At 35.7% G+C, this 23,252-nt stretch overlaps 1 protein-coding gene across 2 annotated transcripts in view; it reads left to right on the top strand.

Moving 5' to 3' along the window:
• Positions 1-3,192: 3,192 nt before the first annotated feature.
• Positions 3,193-23,252, top strand: part of LOC135674158 (protein OSB3, chloroplastic/mitochondrial-like) — a 30,532-nt gene continuing 10,472 nt past the window's right edge. The window contains exons 1-6 of one of the 2 annotated variants that reach the window (XM_065183698.1): positions 3,193-3,701; positions 5,674-5,812; positions 10,824-10,917; positions 18,214-18,273; positions 21,661-21,764; positions 21,853-22,012. In XM_065183698.1, coding sequence (XP_065039770.1) covers positions 3,298-3,701; positions 5,674-5,812; positions 10,824-10,917; positions 18,214-18,273; positions 21,661-21,764; positions 21,853-22,012 — 961 coding nt within the window. In that variant the 5' untranslated portion in view covers positions 3,193-3,297. The remainder of the gene's footprint in view (positions 3,702-5,673; positions 5,813-10,823; positions 10,918-18,213; positions 18,274-21,660; positions 21,765-21,852; positions 22,013-23,252) is intronic. The other variant, XM_065183699.1, reaches the window with a different exon arrangement.

Here is a 23,252-nt window from a genome sequence, read left to right as displayed (position 1 = left end):
AAACTCTACATCAAGCTCCTCTCAATTGTTGCAAAAAGCATATAAATCTTAAATCAATAGTAACACAATTTGTTGAGAGCACCTAAGCAGTGTCCAAGGACAATTTGCATTCTTACATATCTATAAGTCTTCTATCATACTTTCAATTTCATTGTTTTGAATCTTTTAGTTAGTACTTCAACTTTACAAATAATAGAGATTATTTTGTTTTGATTTTACACCAGTTTCCTAACGATATTTCTTTCCTTCGTCAAAATTTTTATTCAAAAGATGGTATCGAGTGGAGAGAAGATTGTTGAACTCAGAACCTCGTATAGATCAAACGATAAGCTAAATTTAGGCCTTCTAATCTAGTTTATGCCAACTAGCACTAAGCTGATCAATGGTGTGCAATGTCACTTTGAAGTGTTGGATCGGCGACCTACTTATAAGCTCTAAGCTATATGGTGTCGAGCTATAGATTTTATTGAGTTGGAACCTATGCTAAGTTGGACGTTGGGTAGGCTCTTGATTGACTAAGTTAGACTTATGTGAGACCCAAGCCTAGCCAATTCAATCTCCTCGATTGAATTAATTTTATTTTTCTAATAGAATTTAAAAAAATCTAGAATAACAGTTTTAATCATAAGAATTATAAGAACAAAAAATTAAGACATGTGAAATTTTACATAATGCATATTTAAATATTTAACAAGTTTCAAATAAATGAAATCTGAAACAACTTTTCTGGAATTAAAAATTAAGAAGCTAATATTTTCAATCTTAAATTTTAATAAATCATGAATATTTTGTATAGAAACTTTTGAGTTAATTGTAGATTAGATAAAATACAATATGATCAGAATTATAATCTGCAATGGAGTTTTAGAACCATTAATAAATCATAGATTTTGTGTATTTCACTCTAAAAATCACAAAATTTACAATTAAATCTAAACCCTATAAAATAAAATTATAAAATTACCATAATCATGAAATTAAGAGAGTCGGGAACTACAACATGATGGGGATGGGAGAGGAAGAGATTCCAATTAATTGTATCATAAGGTCATGAATTTAATAATTAATAATTTAATTTAATTTATTTCCTTCTTTGTAAAGTGTGATTAGAACTCAAAACTCCTTTTAAAAATATAATCACATCAAAATCTATTCGAATAAATATTCTAATTAAAATCAAAGCCTATATTTTTCTATTTTTAGTCCCATTTATTTCAAATTTAATTTTTTGGAATTAATTATCACATTCTTGGATTTTATATATTGAAAAAATGGATATTATATATTGAAGTTTTGAGTTATAAGGTTTTTTAAAATTAGTGTAACTGCTCCAATCTTGAGCTTATTGAGTTAAAATATACCCACCGAACTGCTTTATGCAGAATTTGAGTAAATTAATATTCAATTTAGTGATGATACGCTAAGTTACAGGTTTTCAGTGAGATTATCACATTTTGGGTTTTGTCCCAAAGAACACCAATATCACAAAGACCCACAATGGGGAAGATTAATAAAATTGGATATTACTTAATGAAGTTTTGGTTTGTTACGAGATTCTTGAGTATTTTGGTCTCAAAATAAAATATAACAAAAGAACCTCATCAGCATCACAAAGACTTTTCATGTACGTGGAAAATGGATAAATTAGATAACTTTAGTAAGTTAAAACTAGTTATAAGGTTTTGGGGAAATAGTATAATTGTTTTAATTTTGAGTTTGTGGCCTAAAATTTACTCACAAGACTTCTCTATCATAAAAATACAGCATAAAATTTAGATTAAGGTATGATCAGTTACAAAGTTTCATAATGATGAAATTATGATTAATTATACCGTTTCTAAGAAAACAAACCTTGTAACTAATCATACCTTTAATAACTTAAATCTAAATTTGCAAATTTTGCAGGATGTCTTCATAATAATAAAGTACTATGGTTATATCTTAGGCTAATAAAACCACAAGATCGAAGCAAGTGTCTTATTTTCATAATTTGTAACTTCTCAAAACTATACAAAATGATATCCAGTTCTATTCATCTTCCGCAAGAATAGTTCTTTTGATAATGATACTTATTAGATGCATTTTATGCTGAAAATATTCAAGTTTGAAATACTTAACAGTATTTGAAAAAAAAAAAAACCGACCAAGACTTTCTATCCGATTTTGTTTATTCTTCTGCGAAAGGTTCTTTGCTGTATGTTGGAAAACAGAAACGAAACTACTATAATATCTCCAAGGAACCTTTGTAAGTGACCACATCGTCACTAAATTAAATCTACATTTGCTCAAATTCTATAGGATGAGTTTTAAACTAAAAACTTATCTCTTTAGTAGTTATATTTTTAACTAAATACTCTTGATTAAAGCAATAACACTATTTTTTTTACTATTTAACAAAAAAATTATATTCAGTTTTGTCTATTTTTGTGATAAAGGAGATTAGTTGGTTACTACTTTGAGCCAAAAAAATGAGATAGTTATACTGTATCACGAAAATAGTATAATTGAAAAAACTATTGTTAAATGATATCAAATTTTGAGTATTTTGTCATAAGGAGGTTTTGTGTATATTTTGGATAAGAAAATTCTAAAAATGAGACAGTCATATTATTTTCTAAAGATCTTTTAACTAGCTTCCGGGTCAGGCAAACCGGACCGCAACCTCTCAGCGAACCAGAATGCCGTGACATGGAAAAACTAAGAAAACCAGCAAATTGAACAGAGGAGAACGGAGGGTTTTACATGAAAAAATAATTTTACTATTTATAATTTTATTTTAAAAAATTTTAACCATCGATGCCTCTTTTAATTGAATATAAATATTCTTAATTTATTATTTAATTTCAATAAATTCTTTTAACTCTTTTTATACACTAATTTTCTTCTTCTTTGGGAGATGATCGGAGCTAGGGTTTTGATGTCGAAGCAATGTCAATAAAGCTCAGGTTTCGAAGAGTAGAAAAAAAAAAAAGGGTTCTGATATCTATGCTTATGACAATGATTTATATAAAATAATAATAACTAAAACCTTAATAAATAAGAAAATAATTGACGGATTATATTTAGTCTGATTATATATATATATTTTTTAAGGGATGATAATGAGTGAGGGTTGCTAAGGATTGCCCGTGGCAACCGCCTTTAATCATGAGATTTTAATATATTTATTGCCATCGTCGGTTCGTATCGCCTCTCTAAAGGGTCCTCTTTCAGGGTTTTGGCTCATCCTTCCTCTTAGGGTTTTGTCTCACCAAGCCTCTCTCTCTCTCTCTCTCTCTCTCTCTCTCTCTCTCCATCATGAATCTCTCTCGAGCCATCACTAGAGTGCTATCCTCCCACTGCCGCAGGTCCAACAAATGGCTATCGCTCCACCAGTTTCCGTTCGCCGCCTTCCAACTCGCCTATCTCTCTGCTGACTCCGTCGCGCCGGCGAAGCGCACCTATCGAAGAACCGCCAAACCTAAGCCAGAGGCTGACCCTCTGGGACCCGTCGCTACGTCCCCTGCTTTCGCCTCCCGGGAGGAGGAATCGTTGGACCCGCGGTGCCCGAGCGAGATACCTTTCCAATCCAAGGTCGCCAACCAGGTTCATCTTATCGGCACCGTGGGCGTGCCGGTTGAGCTGCAGGCGTTGCCCAATGGCGCATACACTGCGGTGTCGATTCTTGCCTCCGAGAAGACCAAGGGGTTCCATCAGTTCTGGTACGCTCTTTTCTTGAATGGCAGTGGACCAAAACGTCCGTTCTAATCATTCTTTTCTCGTTTATTTAAAGAAGAAATACTTTTAGAAAAAGCCTTCATGTTTAGTGATTTGAGGACGTGAGGGGTTTACATTTGAGTAAAATTCAGCATGATTGAGTCTACCGTGAATGCTTGTGGTTGGAATGTGCGTATTGCCATTTTAGGTAGCTGTCACTTGGTACTTTTAAGTAATATCCTTCTGAGCAGAGAAAACTTCGGTGAAACGAATCATGCAGCTGCAGAAATCCTATACTTTAAGAAATGTACAAGGGTTCTAAAACAAGTAAATCGATGGATTGAAATGACACTAACAAAGTTTGAACTAGTGCTATCGAAGTACTTATGCCCTCGTGCAAATGGTTTTTAATAAACAAAAGGTTTTCAAGATATAATATAGCCTCAGCTAAATAAAGGAAAGGATGGTCGCGATTATTCTCAATGAGTAAATAACTTTGTGATATGATGTTTAGCACAATATACATGTTTATATTTAAGAAAAATGATTAAATAATCAACCAAGATAATAGAGAGAGAGAGAGAGTCAACTGTCATTTGATGAAATTGTATAAGGAAACCCACACAGTGTATATTCAAGATACCCGATAAGCAAATATAAGTAAGGAAGATAAGAGGATAAGATGGAAACTCAAACGATTTATATTGATTTAGGCAAACAAGCTTACATCCACTGTTAGGCTTCTTAACTCCTTTAGGCTGGCTGTTTCATTATTTGCTCCTCTTTGTCAGTGAAAATCAAATCAATTGCAATTGGTGTTATCCTTTATGGGATTAAAGGGCAATCCCTAACAAGTAACAGCACTCCTGGGAGGGTCCTCCTTCTGAGTTGTACGATCTCGACATGAGAGAGATCAACAACCTTTTTCTCGGGCTCAAGAGCCAATTCTTGCATCACCATCATGAAGCACAGCCTGCCAAGCCAACCTTCACAACAAGAGAAAAACCAAAGCAAGAGGAAAAAAACACTAGCATGTCGTTTAAACTTTTTTTTTCACTAAAAATGAGCACCACATAGAAGAATATGGTCAAGTGTAAAACTAAGAAATATCAAACAAAGCTCAAGAAGATATATTAAATAATGCTTTAAAAAGACTTTAAACTTTTTCTCAAAATGACTAGCTCCAGATATATTTATAGAGGGGAAGTAAGGTCTTAGATGTCTGAAACATTGCATCAAAAACTCCCAGCACTCAACTAATTGATAAACATTTTAAAGCATGTGGGCTTAACAATTATTTGGTGGCTCAGCTAGTGCCAAGCAAGACTTCCGCCCGTGCGATTGGTTGCGGGATTGCCACTGCTAGTGGCTATGCCTTTATTGGAGCTCGATAAGCGACCTTGGCTTGTGAGTCCCTCAGCAGGGTGACTGCCATAGGTCAGTGTTGTCTTCATTAGCATATGTAAATCTGCTAGACTTTTTGTAGTGGAAGCACCATTTAATTTGACAAAACCTTCGCTAGAGTCCTTTCTTAGCTCCAGTTAAGGCTATTGGCTCAGCTTTCATCGACTCCAATTAATTTGTTATCAAAGCATTAAATGCTTATATATTTCTATGTTTTGGTTATTTTTATTCATTTTTTTAATTCTAGTGAACTGGGTTCTGTTCACTTTCGTAACAGTCTATCATTCAAAATAATTGCATGAATTTATACAAATGAAAGTATGAACAAAAATGTGTTAAAAAATGGCAGTGAAACCAAAAATCTGACTAATAGGTCCTTGTTTCCTGTTGAGTTTTTGGAGTGTGCCTTTTGTTTTTTCAACGGTGCTTTGACTTGTTCCAAAAAATTAAATTCTTTTTAGTATTTCTTTATTTGTGATCTCTGTTTACCAGATTGTTTTCTTTGACCTTGAGTTAGGTGTTATAATTTATACCTTTTGTGTTTAACTTGATTTGTGTTTTCTGTTTTATCAGGATCCCAGTAAAATTTCAAGGTGATTTGGCGCAGGTTGCTGCTTGTCACTTGAAGGTAAATGATGTGATCTATGTGACTGGACAATTAAGTGGAGATGCACCACCTCATGCAATTGAAGATGCCCATACTAAACTCCAGGTAGAAGTTAGTCATATTTGTACTATTGTATATCTACACTTAATGTGTCTGAATTTGTATGGGAATGTGTCAGTGTGGATGATGTTTCCATTGGAACCATAATGTTACCATTGGACAATTAAACTATTGCAATGAATAGTAAGCGGTGTAAAGAGAGTATTACTTGTTTGATGTCTATTTTGTTTGTGATGCTGTCATAACATTTTTTTAATTTCATTATAAGACGTCTTTTGGTTGATATGGAGATGCTATCTAGGTTACTAGGTCTAGTAAGGACAAATAAGCAACCAGCTGAGAAGTATGAAAACCTAACTTTGCAACATGTTCAATTTCTCTATGAACACATATTCTCCGACCTGTAGAGGGTAAAATAGTCATTAGATAAATGAAGGGTGACGCAGCATGTATTTAGAACTAAGTAAGCCTTTTTGTTAGTTAAATCAAATATCAGGAATTGGTTGAGTTTAATTGAAGGAATAATTTGGAATTGGACTGTAGATAGTAAACACGTCAATATCTCTTTTGAAATTAATTTGGCTGAAAAGCATAGGGACAATTGGGAAATTTTCAAGCCTTTCTTCTTTTTTTAGAATTTAATTTGTAGGGATGCGCAACATAGGTGACTCAACCTAGCTTTGGCTCGAGCCCAACCTGCATTATTTCATGGGTTGGACATGAGCTCCAGTCAGCAAAATAGTAGCGTGACAAACTCGGGTTGGGCTGCTACGAAGCAACCTGAGCCTGCTTAATTCACTCCCAGTCAAGTTAGGAAGGAAGAGGATAGATTGAGTCCCCTACTCTCCTTACCTAGTCCTAGTGGTGTTAGGCTTATATTTTCTATTTTTTATTATTTTCAGATGCAGTATTCTGCAAAGTCCAATTAATCTGTTTAAAGTTTAGAAGCCCTAATATGGTTATATATATTAGGCAATTTGTTTTGCTGGGAATCATATGCAGACAGATAGTTATGGGGTATCTAGTGTTGGGTTTTGGGAGGGTGTAGTAATCACAGATTGAGAAGTTCTTCTGCACAAGACATCTCATTTGTCAATATGTCTGAGAGGATGCAAGCCAAAGGTCTTATGTTTGAATGTGATATTCTTTTTATGCAATAAAGTTATTTAGGTTGGTAGATTACTTCTCTGATTGATAGACCGAAACACCCTTCTTGTCCCTTTGGATCAAAAAGTTCTAAAAAAGAAGGTCATGTTCTATCACTAACTTCCGTTGGGAGGTCTGGCAACCCAAGCAACTAGTATCCAGTTCAGCATCAAAGAGTATATATATATATATATGTGTGTGTGTGTGTGCGCGCGCGCGCGCGCGTGTACGTATGTATATACATATATGTGTATATATATATATATATATATATATATACATATATGTATGTATGTATGTATATGTACATACATGTATTATATATAAACTTTTTTTCCCTTGAATCTATTTTTTCTTCTAAAATTTCTTTCATGCATCACTAGCTATGTAGTTCCTCTTTGAAGTTTCTTTGTGTGCTGATCTTTGCTCTCAAAATTTCTTTGACGAATTTGTTCTGTGCATGGAACTATAAGTTCGACTTGATCATCCAACTATTGTCATCATGTGGTGGTGGTGGCATGATCTTGTATTTCCTAAATCCTATCATCATCGCATTGCTGTAGAGCATCATCTCCTCTGTCAGCATTCCTGTTTTCTGTCAAGTCACCCCTTACCCATTGCTGCCTCACCACCATTTGCATGGAGGCCTTCCCACATTCTCTTGAATACTGACTTTACTTGAACACAAGTTGGTTGAGTATATGCCCAACTTTGTTGCAAGGAGTAGCCACATGAACTGGTAAAGATTGATATGGCTGGTGAGTTTGTAATTTGCTCTGTTGACTCAAGGGTTGTTCCATTGAGTTGCCAAGTATGCAATATAATTTTTCTTCTTATTTATGGCTGGTATGCATAATGACATCCTCAAATTTTGTTTTTCGAACTTATTTTTTATCTTTTATTTTAATTCAGTAGCTTGAAAGGATTTATTTTTTTGCAAATGAAATCTGTATGAAGAGTAGATTTTGAACTCGAAGCAAGTCAAACAAACCACTATCAGACTAATATTTTAGGTAGGAACTTTATAGGATAAGATAATTGAACTTTATTGTCTATTTTGATCTTTGTTGTGATTGTCCTATCTTCTTCTATCCACATGAACTGCCACCATTTTGATTGTACCAAAGACTCCATTTTTTTCTTTTATGCCCATTCCTCACCTATTTGAGCCAGTGTGAATTTAAGCTATGCCATCTTGATGAGATCTATTATTGTTTGTTGCATGTCTCACAAAAGTCAGAGTGGGCACGAATTATATATACCGTAGCTTAGATATCCAAGTTTGTGTTGGTTTGGTCTAGGAGGTGCGGGTTGAAGGTTGGGTTGTGTGCTAGTTAGGCTGTCCACCATGGGTTGTTTAGGTTGTGTTAAAAACAAGGTCTCCGAGCTTTTGAACTTAAGGAATAATTTAATATATTTTAAACATAAAGAATAAATACTTTTGTGGGTGATAGACAGGTTTGATATGATGGATTGTCATCATCTTAACTCTACATAAAGATATGATCTTAGGATGGATTCAATGTACATGCCTTTGGTAGAGGTAGCATTTGTTTACTAGAAACTTAGACACAATCTTCTACTTCTTCAACAATTGCAAAAATTTAGCTTTCTATTTTCATTGAAGAGCCATTATTGGATAAAAGTTTTATAGTAGGAAGGGATGTTTACATCTCATAGATTTGTGCTAATAAGCAGGATCACTGAAATGAGTAAACTTTTTTGTCTTCTTGTTATGTGGGTTTACCTTTATGTTTCCTTCACTCAATTATTGAGATCTTATTGAATAAAAGTAATGATTTCTTTTTTTGTCTCAATAAATTATTGAGGCTAATGATTTCATTAGTCTGAAAAGTTTAGTAATCTTATCATTTTGGAAAGCAATTAATTACTTGCCAATTTTTTACCATCTTATCTATGAATTTTTACTATGAATTTTTTAACATCAATTTTTTATGATGTTTATTTAATAAGCAACATCTTGCTTATTAAATGCTAAGATGATGACTATTGATGGGAGGAAATATCCTGATTTTTGATGCGATTAAAATACCTCTACCTGTATAAAGTTGCTTGCTTTAATTCCCCATGACATATAATCCCAAAGGTCTAATTGCATGGATAACATAAATCCATTCCTACTTCATTTGAAAGAAAATTTTTATTTTCTCAAACTAACCTTCACAACAGTTCCGAACGAGGCTAGAACCTAGTTGGAACCAGAACCGAATCGGCCAGTTGGTTCGTCGGTTTCAAACTGAACCGGGACCGGACCTGGGTAGTTCAATTACAGTTCCTAGTTTTTGAGAACCAAAGGCGGTAGTTCTTGAACCGAAATCGCTGGTTCCAGTTCCAATTCAAACCAATGGTTCACAATTAAAATATGTGTGATTTTTTCTGATTTTAAATTAATTTTTATAGAAAATAATAAAGTCGGTTCGAATTGGAACTGACCCCTATATGGTTCGGTTTTGGTTCCCAAAATTTAGGAACCAGAACTGCCAGTTCCAGAACCGAGGTCAGGTCTATCTCAAACCTTATATATAAAAATGAGCTTATATTTGATATTGTCACCTTATCAATCCAAACAAGCAAATGCAACATTTTACACCCTCCTTAAAACTATTTCTTTCACATGTCATGTTGACTGGCCTAGTTGAGATGTTTTCATTTGCACATTTTAAACTTTATGTTGTTTCTGTAGTTATGCAGAACAACTCTTGCACTGCTTACCAACTTAGTTACTCCTGCTTTTCATACTGAGTGCTTATTGTAGTGGGTATTTCTTCTCATTTGTTCTTTTCATGGTTTATAGCCTTTTGTTTAGTGTGATACTGACTTTTTATTATGTGGTCCTTGACCAATGCCTTTTTACCAGGGTATTACCTGCCTTCAATTTGGTAGAAGATCTTTTGGACAGATATATTCCATATGATTCATAAACTTTGACATAAATTATAAATCCCCTCACCATCAAAGAAAAGTAAGTAAACATATATGGCCCTCAACCAAGATGGGAATTATCTAGTAGCCCTTAGACCCGTGACATGCAATGCAACAAGCAAACTACTAGAGGTCTGATTTCCTGCATAAACAACAGACATCTAAGAAAATTCACAAACTTATGGCCCTCAACCAACTCTATTTTGCTAAAATATTATGTAGACTCCTTAGATGTGATGATAAATACATTTATGAAAAACAAGAACTTTGGCTTCCAACACAAATAACATCTTATGCAAATCCTCAGTTAACATTCTAAAAAAAATTGAGGGTGTTTTCTTCCAAAAGTAATTATGTTTCTGTTGTTGGTAAAACTAAAAATGTGTCATTGCAGAAAATGAAAGGAAGCATGTAGAGACACATGAATTAAGAAATTGAACAAATAAAGGGATAAAAAATCGAACAAGTAGAGGGACAGAAGAACTAATTATCTTGTGCATAACAATGGGCTACAGGTTTCAGATTAAGGTCACTTTGGAAAGTTCTTTTCCTTTGCATTCATTTCATTCCACTATATGTGAAATCAAATTCAATTTCTATTTTAGTTTCTCGTTGGAAAGTTAGGTAAGAATATAATGGTAGCAGGATTCTTGGAGTGTGTTTCTTTGTGGAATTAAATGAGCAAAGGGTCACCATAGTCGACCCAAGCTGTTGGAAATAAAAGCCTGTTGTTGATATGCCTTTGTAACTTTGTTTGCACTTGAATTTCCAATAATTTTATTTGTTTCTGAAAGTTATGCTCATGTCATTCAGTTTTACTAAATATTCTAATTTTAGACTTCACTACCATAGTTATATCTAGTAGGCTTTGTACGTCTGTCATCTCCACTTGTTTCTCATACATTTTTCTACACAAGGATTCAGATAAGTCTACAAGGTAACTAAAGTTTTGTCATGAATGCCATAGGTGCTAGCTCATAGCTTAAATTTTGTCCAAAGCAAGTATTCAGATAAGGCTGATGACAACATAAATGAGAAAGATGAACCATCTTTGGATTTGGGTAATTTTTTTATTTAATGCATAATTTATAGCTTTTGATAAATTTTGCTTTAATTGGCTGTATTCATGTATCAGTTTCTGACTTTTTTGTTTTTCTTTATGAATAATTTTTTGTTGCTATCATAAGATTGGGAGAATACCTGTGTTTTGGATCAATGCTTCTACATTTCCAGTATGTGATTTCAAATTCATGCTAGGAATACCTTTTTTTATAAGTTTGTAAAAAGATAAATTTTATTTCAAACTTAGCTTTGTTAGGCTTTTCTTTAAGCTTCTTATTTGTCTTGCTTCCTGTTATTATGCTTGCGATCAACAATAAATATAATGCCTTTTTTAGATGATTAGCACATGACTAGAACTAATTCATCATTGCTTTGGTACGGGAATGCATAGTTTTCCTTCCTTTGGTAGGTCTTGCGAGTTATTGATTTGCATGGCAAGGTTAGCAAGTCTACTAAGGCCCCTTTGGGTTGCTTATGCTGGTCATGTGACCATATACATGGGCAGCATGCATGATACTGTTTGGAAGTGTGAAAGACTTTAAATCGTTGGAAGTTTTTTTTTGTGCTTTTCATGTGTACTCCCACTTTCTATCTGATGCATGGAATCTCATTCATGAATTGGCAAAATCCAAGTGATTCTTTGCCTTGCTTCTATGAATTTTTCTTTTTTTGTCTCAATTTTATTGTTTGGAGTTAATTTCTTTTGATGTTGGACATCTTGATTTTTTATACTGTCATTGTTAATTATACAAGTTTAAACATTGACTTTTCTTTTTGCATTTTTGGTTCATATTCAGCTGTAAGATCATTGTTGTAGATTTCTTTACTCAATACTTGATGCATGATGGTCATTAGTCTGGTTTAGGCGAGGCCACCGAACTGAATCCTATTTAGCTTATATTGAGTAGACCGTAGAGTTTAGGTTTATATCAGAGTTTTTACTACTTTCTTGGAATTTTGTTCAGATTTTCTCGTTTATTTTTCTTTCTTCTGTCCTAATGTTTTAGGATTCTATTATTGGGTGATATCATTGTTAGAGAATCATAATTTTTTGTCTAGTGTAATTAAAAAAAGTGTTTAATAATATTTGGATGGACCGAGAGGAGTCTTTTGCTGTGGTTTTGAGGAATTATGATATTTCCATAAAAGGAAACTATTTTCTTTCATAAATCATTGTAGTTTATTTGGGGTTAAGATGAGGTAATCAATGAAATTTGAGTAACTTCTGAGGTGAATTGTGGTAATATGTCAATGTTTTTTCCTCTCTTCATCTCTTCCTCTCCAATCTCCTATTATGGCCCTATACTGCATTATTTGGCGAGATCTGGAAGACTTTTTGCTAGTTTTTATGGAATTATGATATTTCATGGAAAAGGAAAGTTTTTTATTAAGTCTTCTGATAAGACCCTAAAGTCTTATCGTCGAAGAAAGGGGAGAAATGGGGATGATAATGATCACTTCGAGGGGATCGGCCTCCTTGATCGCTTCGAGGGGATCAGCCTCCTAGGGTTTGTCAAAAGACACAATAGTATTTTTCATAGATTACTGAAAAGAAGCAGTTACATCCCTATTTATAGAGTTCCACCCAAAGTCCATCAGGACTTGAACTCTAATAATAAATAAATATTAAATAAACCTTTACTTGATTCTAATTGAACCAAACTGACTCAATAAACAACTGGACTAAACAGACTCAATAAACATTATTCAAAAGCTCATAAAAAGGGTCCTAACAATTCCTCCCTCTTCAAATCAGCCTTGTCCTCAAGGCTGAGCAGCATCAATCTCGGGGAGCTTCTCTTTCAGCACTTCAATCATAGGCTATCTGCAACGCATCACAACCCGTTGATCAAGTGATTATGGTCTCCACTTTTTGACAGTGTAAGCAACAGGTTGATCTTTTAGTGTAGTAATCATTGCAAGAAACTCCTGGCCTTTGCTATCACAAGTTAAAATCCGTCCATCAGTAATCTTTACTTCGAATCTGTCACAGCCTTCAATGCGGTAAGCTAATCGGGCTGCAACTTTCCTGTCCATAAAATTATTTGTGCTGCACGTATCAATCAACATAGTGACAGGCTGATGCTTCAAAGTTCCTTTGATTTTCATAATTTATGGGTTAGCATAGCTAGCCAATGCATGCACTGTATGTGTGATGACTTCAATATCTTCATCAGTTTTTACACCTTCATAATCAGAGTCCAACTCTTCTGCTTTCGGTTCCTCTCCAATTGGCTCAATCATCATATGTTGCCCTTGTTTACATTGGTGCTCCATACTCCATTTTTCATCATAATACAAACCCCTTGCTGATCTTTCCTTGTTAATTTTTTTCTCATGTAGATTTGCAAATGAGATCGCAGCTATCATAGTACGGGGTTGACGAGCCTTAACTTGATACCGGATCTCTGGAATAAACCCTTCAATAAATGTATCCAGAAGTTGTCGGTCCGACCAATCTCTAGCTTGATTTGACAATCTTTCAAACCTACTCTGATATTCTAACACTGTAGAAGTCTGATGAATTTTGGCGAGTTGGCAATCAACATTCTCATATTCGGATGGGCCAAAGCGAACAAGAAGCCCTCTTTTGAACTGCTCCCACGAAGGAACTCCGTGGAAAGTTTCATACCAATCGTACCATTGGAGTGCATCTCCCTCGAGCTGGATTGAGGCCACTTCTACCTTGGATTCTTCTGGGGTTCTGTGAAAACGGAAAAAAATTTCTACTTTAGAGATCCAATTGGTTGGATCTTCATCTTTCCATCTTGGAAATTCCACTTTCATGTGTGAGTAATTTGTGTCATAATCTTGGGGTCCTTTTCTTGTATTTTTAGATCTGTGCAACGTAGAACTTGAGCCCCCAGTTTGTTGAAATTTGCTGAGGCTCTCCAGTAGGCTCTTTTTGAAATCATTAAGTGTTTCTTGCAGTCGGTTCTCAATTCTGATTTCTAATGCTTCCATTTGTGCTTTCACCGAGTTATCAGTGGCCATTGCGTAAGACTGCAAATTTGTAATCTCAACTCCTGTTTTTGGTGTCGGTCAAGGGCATCAACACTATCAATGCGAAGTTGTCGAGGAGGTGGACGCCAAGGGCAGTGCTGCGGTCGCTGCGTTAGAGGAAGAGTAGCTACCCTGTGTTTGTGTCACTACGTGAGATGAGAGCACCAAGGCTGAAAGGCGACGGGTGCGATTGTTGTGACCCAAGGAAGCAATCGCCGAGCAGTCGTGTTGAGGCTGCGGTGATGGCAATCGACAACTACAGCAACGGAGGCAGAACAAGAGGGAGGTGGCGTTGAAGCGGCCGGGATTGAGGCTGCAGTGGTGGCAACCGGTGGCTGCGGCAACGATGCAGAGCAAGGGGGCTCCAGCAACGGTGCAGATCGAGGGGGTTGAGGTGAAGGCTGCGGTGGCTGGCAGCAGCAGTCGTTGCTGGCCGGAGCGCAGCGGCGGTGGTGGAGAAGGAGGTAGCGAGGGTCGTGGCAGGCTGGGCGGCGAGCGACAACGTCGCTGGCGGGGCAGCAGTGGCGGTGGTGGTGGCAACCGACGTTCGCAGCAGCAAGGGGATCCGCGATTGCGGCAGCAAGGGGACCCGCGACTGCGACGGTGGTAACTGCCCTGTTTCGGTCACGATCGATGCAGAGCAAGGGGAAGCAACGATTGGGAAGCGAGCGGGAGCAGCGGCTGGGAGGCGAGCGGCAGTCGTCGCACGGGGGAGCAGCGGCTGGAAGGCGACGGCGACGACGCTCGAGGCGACGACGGCGGCTGGAAACAAGGGCAACAAATGTGAGTTGCCGTGATTGCCCTGTTTCGATTACAAAAGATGCAGAGCAAGGGGGATCGACTGCTGGGAGGCGTGCAGTGGTCGTCGCACGGTGCCTGGCAACGGTGGTGGCTCGACAACGAAGGAGAGGGGTGGCGTTGAAGTGGCCGAGAAACAACGCCGGCGGTAGAGGCAATCGGCGCCTGCGGTAGCAGAGGGATCGACGGCTGCTCTGTTTCTATCGCACCACAGAAACAGCGACGCCGACAGATCGCACGACCGAAGCTGCAACCAAGGGAAGGCAGCAATGGCGGTGCGGCTAGGGCAGCGTCGTCGACGGTAGAAGCGGCGATGGGTGGTCCGCTGGCTGGGAAACAGCGACCGTGGCCCTTCTCGCTCGAGCGAGATGCGGGTAGCGAGGAGGCGAGGTGAGAAGGTTGCTGGCCGTGGCACAGCGGCAGCGGTGGGCGTTGGCCGGGGAGCAACGGCGACGGTGGTCGCCGAGCAGGAAGCAGGGGTGCGTGGCTGCGGTTGCTGTTGCTTCTTCTGTCTTTCTTTCTTTCCTTTTTTTTTTTTTATAGCTACGGCAGCGAGAACGCTAAGGATTGCCGCTCTGATACCGAATGATAAGACCCTAAAGCCTTATCGTCAAAGAAAGGGGAGAAATGGGGATGATAATGATCACTTCGAGGGGATCGACCTCCTTGATCGCTTCGAGGGGATCGGCCCTCCTTGATCACTTCGAGGGGATCAGCCTCCTAGGGTTTGTCAAAAGACAGAATAATATTTTTCATAGATTACCGAAAAGAAGCAGTTACATCCTTGTTTATAAAGTTCCCCCCAAAGTCCATCAGGACTTGAACTCTAATAATAAATAAATATTAAATAAACCTCTACTTGACTCTAACTGAACCAAACCGACTCAATAAACAACTGGACTAAACAGACTCAATAAACATTATTCAAAAGCTCATAAAAAGGGTCCTAACATCTTCCTAGTTTACTTGGGGGTTTTAAGTTCTAAAGGAGTCTCGTTACAAGTATTATTTGCTGTATGATCATTGAATATTATATCTTTTGGGATTGGTTACATCAAATTATCATTGTTTTCTGCTTCTCTTCTCTTCAGCTCCCCCTCGTATTTGACAGAGAGATTAGAAAGAGGAATACAGAGAAGGGAGAATAGATGAGCAATGAGTCACAATTTGAATTTTGACACATTTGGACATCCATTCTCATTCCCTGCTTGCATACAGGATTCTTTTAACTTAGAGTAAATTGCTGAAAAGAATGGCATTGAGTTGAGGGCATTTATGTGACAATGGGCTCTGCATGTTAGTTTTGAACATATTAATTCATCAAGTGCTCAAGATCAAGAAAAAGAACCTATTAAACTATTAAAGTACTTCAAATGATCATGAGTGTGATGTTGGGCAACCAAGAGGAGGATAAATTTTAGTAGGTTGACTCTTTTGTTTGAGTTGTGTCCATTATTTTTTGATAGGTATCTGGATGGTGAAGTGACTAGTGGTTGAAAGGAGGCGAATTGCACCATTTACAAGATACTAGGTATGTAGTTTTGAATAATACTGGGCGATACGTATTAGTCCGTCAGCTGACTGGTACACGGGCCGCCCATTACCGGATGGAATATATATATATATATATATATATATATATTTATAAAAGACGACGTCCCCATGCGTGGGAGAAGGAAAAGGCGATGTCATCTCGTTGAGAGAAGAGAGAGGCGACATTGTCAAATTATATATATATATATATATATATATATATATATATACACACATTGAGTGGTATATCGAATGGTATACCGCTCGGTATACAGTATCGTACCGTACCGAGCGAATGTCGAAACTCCGATACGGTACGATATTTCAATCATTATAAGATTGAACAAGATTTTTCAAGGAAAGACTTAATAAAAGTTGCTTTGGAAAAGAGCCTAATGAGCTAAAACTATTATGGCTATGTTTGGGAATACATTTCTATTTTTAATGTGCGATTAAAGAAAGAGCTTGAATGAATGTGTAGTTGTGGAATGCTTTGAGTGCTTGATAAACAATATATAAAAATTGTATTTTAAATGTGAATTGACATAGGTTTTGTTTGGTAAAATTGTATTTTAAAAGCCCATCAAATTTTTTATGGCAAATTGACCCTTCTAATATTTTTAATATTTATTCAAAAGTGAATACATATTTTTTTTATTTAAATTAAAAATAAATAAATAATTAAATAAAATATTATAAAAATTTCATATGGCCCAAATATATAATAAATAAAAATATAATAGTATAAATAAATATAAAATAATCTTTAAAAATAAATAAATAAATTTTGACCTATAAAAAATATAAATCATATTAGTTTCTCATTAAATCATTTTGGCAATCTTGTAATTTTAGATAAACTCATAAGATATTTTCAGAATTTAAAAAATTATATTACACCCTACAAATGTTGAATTGCTGATGCTACCCTAAGATAGCGCTAAAATTTTGAGCATTTCCAATGTAGCATCCAGGCCTGATGCGATTTGGAAAGAATTTATTAAATACCAATTCACATTTAAAATATTCATTGAGCCCTCAATTAACATTTCAAATATGTTCCCAAATGCAACCTATATAAACTAAACTTATCTATAATTTGTCTTTATTTTTTCCTTTTAAAGAGTATTGTGAGTGAATCACTAACAAGTACTTTTTATTAAATAAAATACATCTTTGGAAAAATTTAAAAAATATTGATTTTTGATTTTTTATAAATGAAATTTTTTTTCTTGGCCACATGGCATTAGTCATATTTTCTATTTTTATATGTCTTCATCCTGTATTGTGCTGCTTTGCAAGTAATCAAAGATTTGCCAATGCAGTCTAAGTAGAGTTAGTGTAGAAGGCTTTACTCTTGTGAGTGAAGAGGAAGTTTTCACATCTTGAACTCCAGTCATCATGTTGCAAAGCAGCAATTTATCATGTTGCCAAGGCTTGCCTCTTAAATAATAAATTATCCAAAATGTTTTCAAGGGTAAAAAATCTTATCTACTGTCTAAATGGAAGATGCCTTTGTGTAGATCTTGTGAAGAAAGGAGATTCTTCTGTATAGCCTCTGTGTAGATCTCATGACTAACTACAAAAATGAGATCAACGACTCTACAGCTCAAGTTTGTGATATGGGTTCAATTAACAAGTTATTATGTTTACAAGCATTGGACCGTTGTCTTTATAGAGATGGTGTCCTTGCTTTGCAACATCATATGCTTGTTTCAAGTGCCTCTTTACTAGAGATGGGTCCTCTTTAACATCAAATGTTCATGATATCCTCCTAATAAGCTCCATTCAGACACCTGGTTAGTTTGTGTAGGACAAGTCATTAATGTTTTATTAGAAACATTTTTGTACAAGCATTTACTTCAACTTAATTTGGATGTGGATTCCATGTTTATCAAAATTGCATTATGAACATAACATTATAATGTCATATTATATATTTAGTTTTCTGTTTAAAACAGGAAAACGACACTGGGATGGGCATCAAAGACAACATATGGCCATTGTTTTCAATAACCATAGTAAGTAACATTTTGTTTTCAAATGGTCATTCGTGTGGTCATGCTGTAACCTTTTTTTATAATTTTCTTCATCTATTCTCATGGTTGCTATCTCCTACTGGTTAGAGGCCCAACAAATGTTTTGGGGTTTTTATTGGAAAGCACACATTCCATAGCTTCTATTCTACTTGTAGAAAATGAATTGAATCTAATAGGTTTAATGAATAAATGAAGTTTAGACAAACCAAAAGAAAATGTCTTTTATTGATAGCATATGTTTATTGAATACTTGAAGTTTAGACAAACCAAAAGAAAAATGGATCTTATTGAATCATATACTCAAATCTAAGTAGATTCCAAAAATATTTAAATAGTAAGCTTATGCCCTTAAGTATAAAATAACTAAACCTGGGCTTGAAGAGTTATTGTGTTACAAGATTGAGTTTCCATGTGGTGTAATAAACCTTAAATATTGTTGAGGAATCCAATATATGACAACTTCCATGCATATTTAGAAAGATGAAAATGTGATAGTTGATCTTTTGATACTAAAAGATAAACAACTCGAAGGGCCTCACTAATGCCATTATAATAAAAAAATTAACATTGGTAGTTCCTTTTCTTGTACATAACATGTCGGAGAAGAGATGTATGTAGCAAACTTTGAAGTATTGATCCATTATCTCTATTTTTGGATACCAAGGATTAAAATCTTTATCAGTATCAGTATCAGTCAGTGGTCTCAGACCAGCATGATGCCGATATACCTAATGTATTCGAGTGTCAGTATGGTTTGGTATTGGCGGTTACTAGTGGAGACGCCTACAGCCTTAAGAGTAGAGAGATAAAACTACACTTATGGTGGAGGGAGGTCAGGTTGTTGGCCGACTGGGTTGTGAACTAGGCGATGATGCTTGAGGATGAGGGCCTTACAGGTTGTGGTGGAGGGAAGGAGGTTGTCAACTAAGGAGAAGACATGGCCAATGTGGCGACACCCAAGGGCGAACCCTTCGCTAGTCAAGAAAGTGATGTGGACGAGGCAGCTGCAATTAAAGGCGAGTATTTTTATTCTCAAGGTGATGCCATGGACGATGGGTAGTGATACAAATGGTGCTTTAGAGGAAGCTCGGGTTTATTTTTATAGCGGGCAGTAGGCTTACTCCTTTACACAACTTGGTGCTGGTTGTTGAGTGGTTTTTTTGTATCAAGTCATATTGCATGAACATGCTTGGCTTGGATTGGTAAATATAATACTGATCTCATGGACAAAACTAGAATCTTTGCTAGTCATGGTATTGTTTGGTACCAGTTGAACCAATTAATACTGATCTCAGACCCAATAGATCCCTATGAAACCTTGTTATTAGTTTTTTGCACTCGATAACGAATGAATATATTTTTAAAAACGTAAGATAGACTATATGTCAAGAACATCTCTATAGAACTTTTAAAAGTGCATGAAATTTGTACATGATACATGCATTACAAATCTATAGTTCTAAAACTTGTATATGCACGTACTTAAAAGGTTCTATGGCTACCAGTATTAAAAGGTTTGTTATGCTAGATTGGAGGTGGGTCAAGGTGTGTAAAGTATGTTGGTTGGTTATCTATATTATATTGATGAAGAATCCATTGATAATATTGTCATGACAGTTAATACTGAATGTGAAATAGGCTTTAAATAGTTACCCTTGAAGGAAGCATATGTAATAAGTTGGTTGTTTAAGTGTTTAAATTGAAAGTATACAAAAAACAATAAAGTATTCCTATACCTCACTAACTGAATGAGTTGTACTTGAGAAATCTAGTTATAACGTAGTTCTGACATTGTGAATGACAACCAAGTTATCATCCGTTGGTAGGTAGTACTGGTATTGGTAGGCATGGTTGAGGTAGTAATTGACGACATCAGACAAATGATATGATATCTATTAATGTTTCAAAGTTTAAAAACAATGAAAACTTCACATGTCATATGAAGTTCTTCGGACATCTGAGTGTTCTATCACTGGTCATTTATATGGAGGAAGTACTTGGATATCTTCATATTAGTGAATCCCTAATGGAACTCTACCCTAGCAGTGCATATAAGGTGGTACACCTGGTCCATGTGCCATCTTTCTTCTTGTGTCAGTCTAATGTAGGATATGCATAATGGTTCTACAACCACAATGATTTTGGAGGATAGATTGTGCTTCTCTAAGGTCTTCTCATCAGATAATCTAGCAAAAAGGGATGGATCTCTACCCTAGCAGTGCATATAAGGTGGTACACCTAGTCCATGTGCAACCTCTTTTAAAGTGTCATCCTAATGCAGGATATGCATTATGGTTCTGTGACCACAATAAATTCAGAGGATAGATTGTGCTTCCATAAGGTTTTCCCATCAGATAATCTAGCAAAATGGTAAATGTATCCTTCATTCTGACACCTAGTTGTGGGAGCCTCCCCCATGGCAATTTCAGGTTGCATTCACCCAATATTGATGATTATCAACAAAATGTTGATGCTTAGTGCCTTCACCACTGGGACTGTGGGATGTCATTAATATTCATCATTATGTCTTTATAATGGGTTGTTCATGGTGTTCAAAAAACACACAAAGATGTGTCCATAAGTTGTTCACTTGCCTCGAAATTAGTGTCAGGATTAGACAAAGCTTATAATATGTAGATCTGTTGTGGAAGATGATCCTTTTGTGGAAATTTATGATACCCATCTTGATTTGGTCAGACCAGTTGTCACATAAAGATTCCGTTGCTTCTTGAAAGACTTGATTAAGTTGTGGGTGCTTATGACCTCGCAAAATAATTTTAGCCTCTGCAAATGGAGGTTGTGCCTCTTGACTGTGCCGAATGGTGGAACCATGGATCAGTAATAAGTAACCTGAGCATCATGTGAAGGGGTGTGGTTGAAGTAATATATTGACTACAACACCACTTGATCTAGTTCTTCAGTGGGAGTGCTCAAGGTCAAGGATTTTGAGAAGGTTGTATGTGAAGTATCATGCTTATATTGAATTTTAGTATCCTATAAAGGTGCTACGATACATAATATATCCTTACAGTTGTACAGTATGTAATATATCCTTTCAGTTGTACAGTATGTTACTGCTGCATATCAACTATGCTTGTGGATTAGAAGAGTTGATATGCTCTTCTACATGGATGCATCTTCTTGTTAATGATTTTTTGAATAAACTAGGGAATTAAGTTTTGTCATTTAAATCGCTATATTTAAGAATAAATTTAGAATTTCCTTTTTCATGTTTATTTGATTTTTCACTTGATTAAGAAAAAACTCAAGAAAGGACATAAATATTGGTAGTTTTTCTTAGTGACTGTTGTAAATTTCAAATGGAACTCGCTCAGATCAAATCCTAATGCTAGAAATTGTCTCCTTCAGAAAGTGTCAAGAAAATGGAGAAGTCTGCTGAAAACCTATGGGATGATCTTGTTCTCAATCCACACAATTGGTTGGATAATCGGCTGGCTAAGAAGAAAGGATCGGTCGCTACTTTTTCAATCATATTATGCCATTTAGCACTCTTTCGAAGAAATTTGTCATAACTAATAATTTACTCATCCTGCTACGCAGTTGCACCCCAACTTCCCAGATTTTAAGCACAGTGAGACTCAGAAAGCATTATGGCTTAATGATGCGCCAAGTTGGGTGTCAGCAAAACTGGATGGTTTAGTGTTTAGAACTACCAGGATGGGTGAAAAATCAGACGGAGAATTGCCTGCTCAACAAAAAGGTAATGGTATATGTGAATTCTTTTACATCTTGATTCTCATCCTTGATTTTTTCTTCTTTTTTGTGCATGCTTTCTTTAAATAGGTAAATATATTCAAAACTCTGGTAAAGCTAAACAAGAAACTGGTGGGTATAGCTATGAACTTTTGGTTGGCTAGTTAAATTTTCGACACACTGTTGCATAGATCTCTTCTTAATAGTCCTTTTCCACATGCTAATGATATTTAATAATATATATGTATATATATATATATATATTAATAATGTTTCAGTACATGGACTTTGTATACATTTTTCAACTGACACCTAGCATAATTTTGTTTGGATAAGCAATGCTTTTTTTTTTTTTGATTTTGACTTCCTTGATTCTGATTTATGTTTTATGCCTGAGGTCCTGAAAAAGATGTATCTTTTAGTAATAGTGGCCTGATCATTGATAAACATTGTTTTATCCAACTGCATGAGCCAATTTAGCTTATTATTAGAAGCGAACATAATATCAACCACCTCTAATGTCTCAAGTCGTCACCATTTTTGGATCATTTGCATGAATCTATCTTCACCACTGAGCTTTGAATAAGTGTATTATCCCTATTTAAATCAATAGTAGTTAAATCTCTTTTTATTGTTTTCCAAAATCTCTTTTTAAGTGTATTATCCCTATTAAGTGTATTATCTTCACCACTGGGCTTTCTTTTACCTTTCTTCTTCTACTAATTTAACTAATGTAGCTCCTTTAATAATTTCGTATGTAAATTTCTGTTGAACATGTATATACCATTTTAATTTTTTTGTTTTATTCTTTATTGGAGCTACATCAAATTGTTTGTAGTGAAAACATTGCAGTCTATCATTTTCATGAATTCCACACAGCCTCCTAACATTCTCATCTCGGCTTTACGTTGTAGATTTTTTTTGAACATGTCCATGTCATTTTAAATTAAAATTTCTTATGTTATTCACTATTCTACATTAATTTTTTTGCAAATGAAAACATTTTTATTCTATATTTTTCTAGTAACCACACATTTTTATTTCTAGAATATTATCTCGACTACACTAACCTTTCATGAGTGTTGTTTCCAACAATATCTAACATGATGGTTCATAAAGCATACAACTATCTTGTAATTTGAAGGAACAAATGATGATCACACAAATCGCCCAACAGCTCTCCCTACTTTAACTATAAAATTTTCATTATTTTCAAAGTGTCATCATCAATCTTATTCTTGGAGAAT

The sequence above is a fragment of the Musa acuminata genome, chromosome BXJ1-5 (assembly GCF_036884655.1).
Source record: "Musa acuminata AAA Group cultivar baxijiao chromosome BXJ1-5, Cavendish_Baxijiao_AAA, whole genome shotgun sequence".
NCBI lineage: Eukaryota > Viridiplantae > Streptophyta > Magnoliopsida > Zingiberales > Musaceae > Musa > Musa acuminata.
The sequence above is the reverse complement of the archived record's forward strand: the minus strand, read 5'-3'. Positions and strand labels throughout refer to the sequence as shown.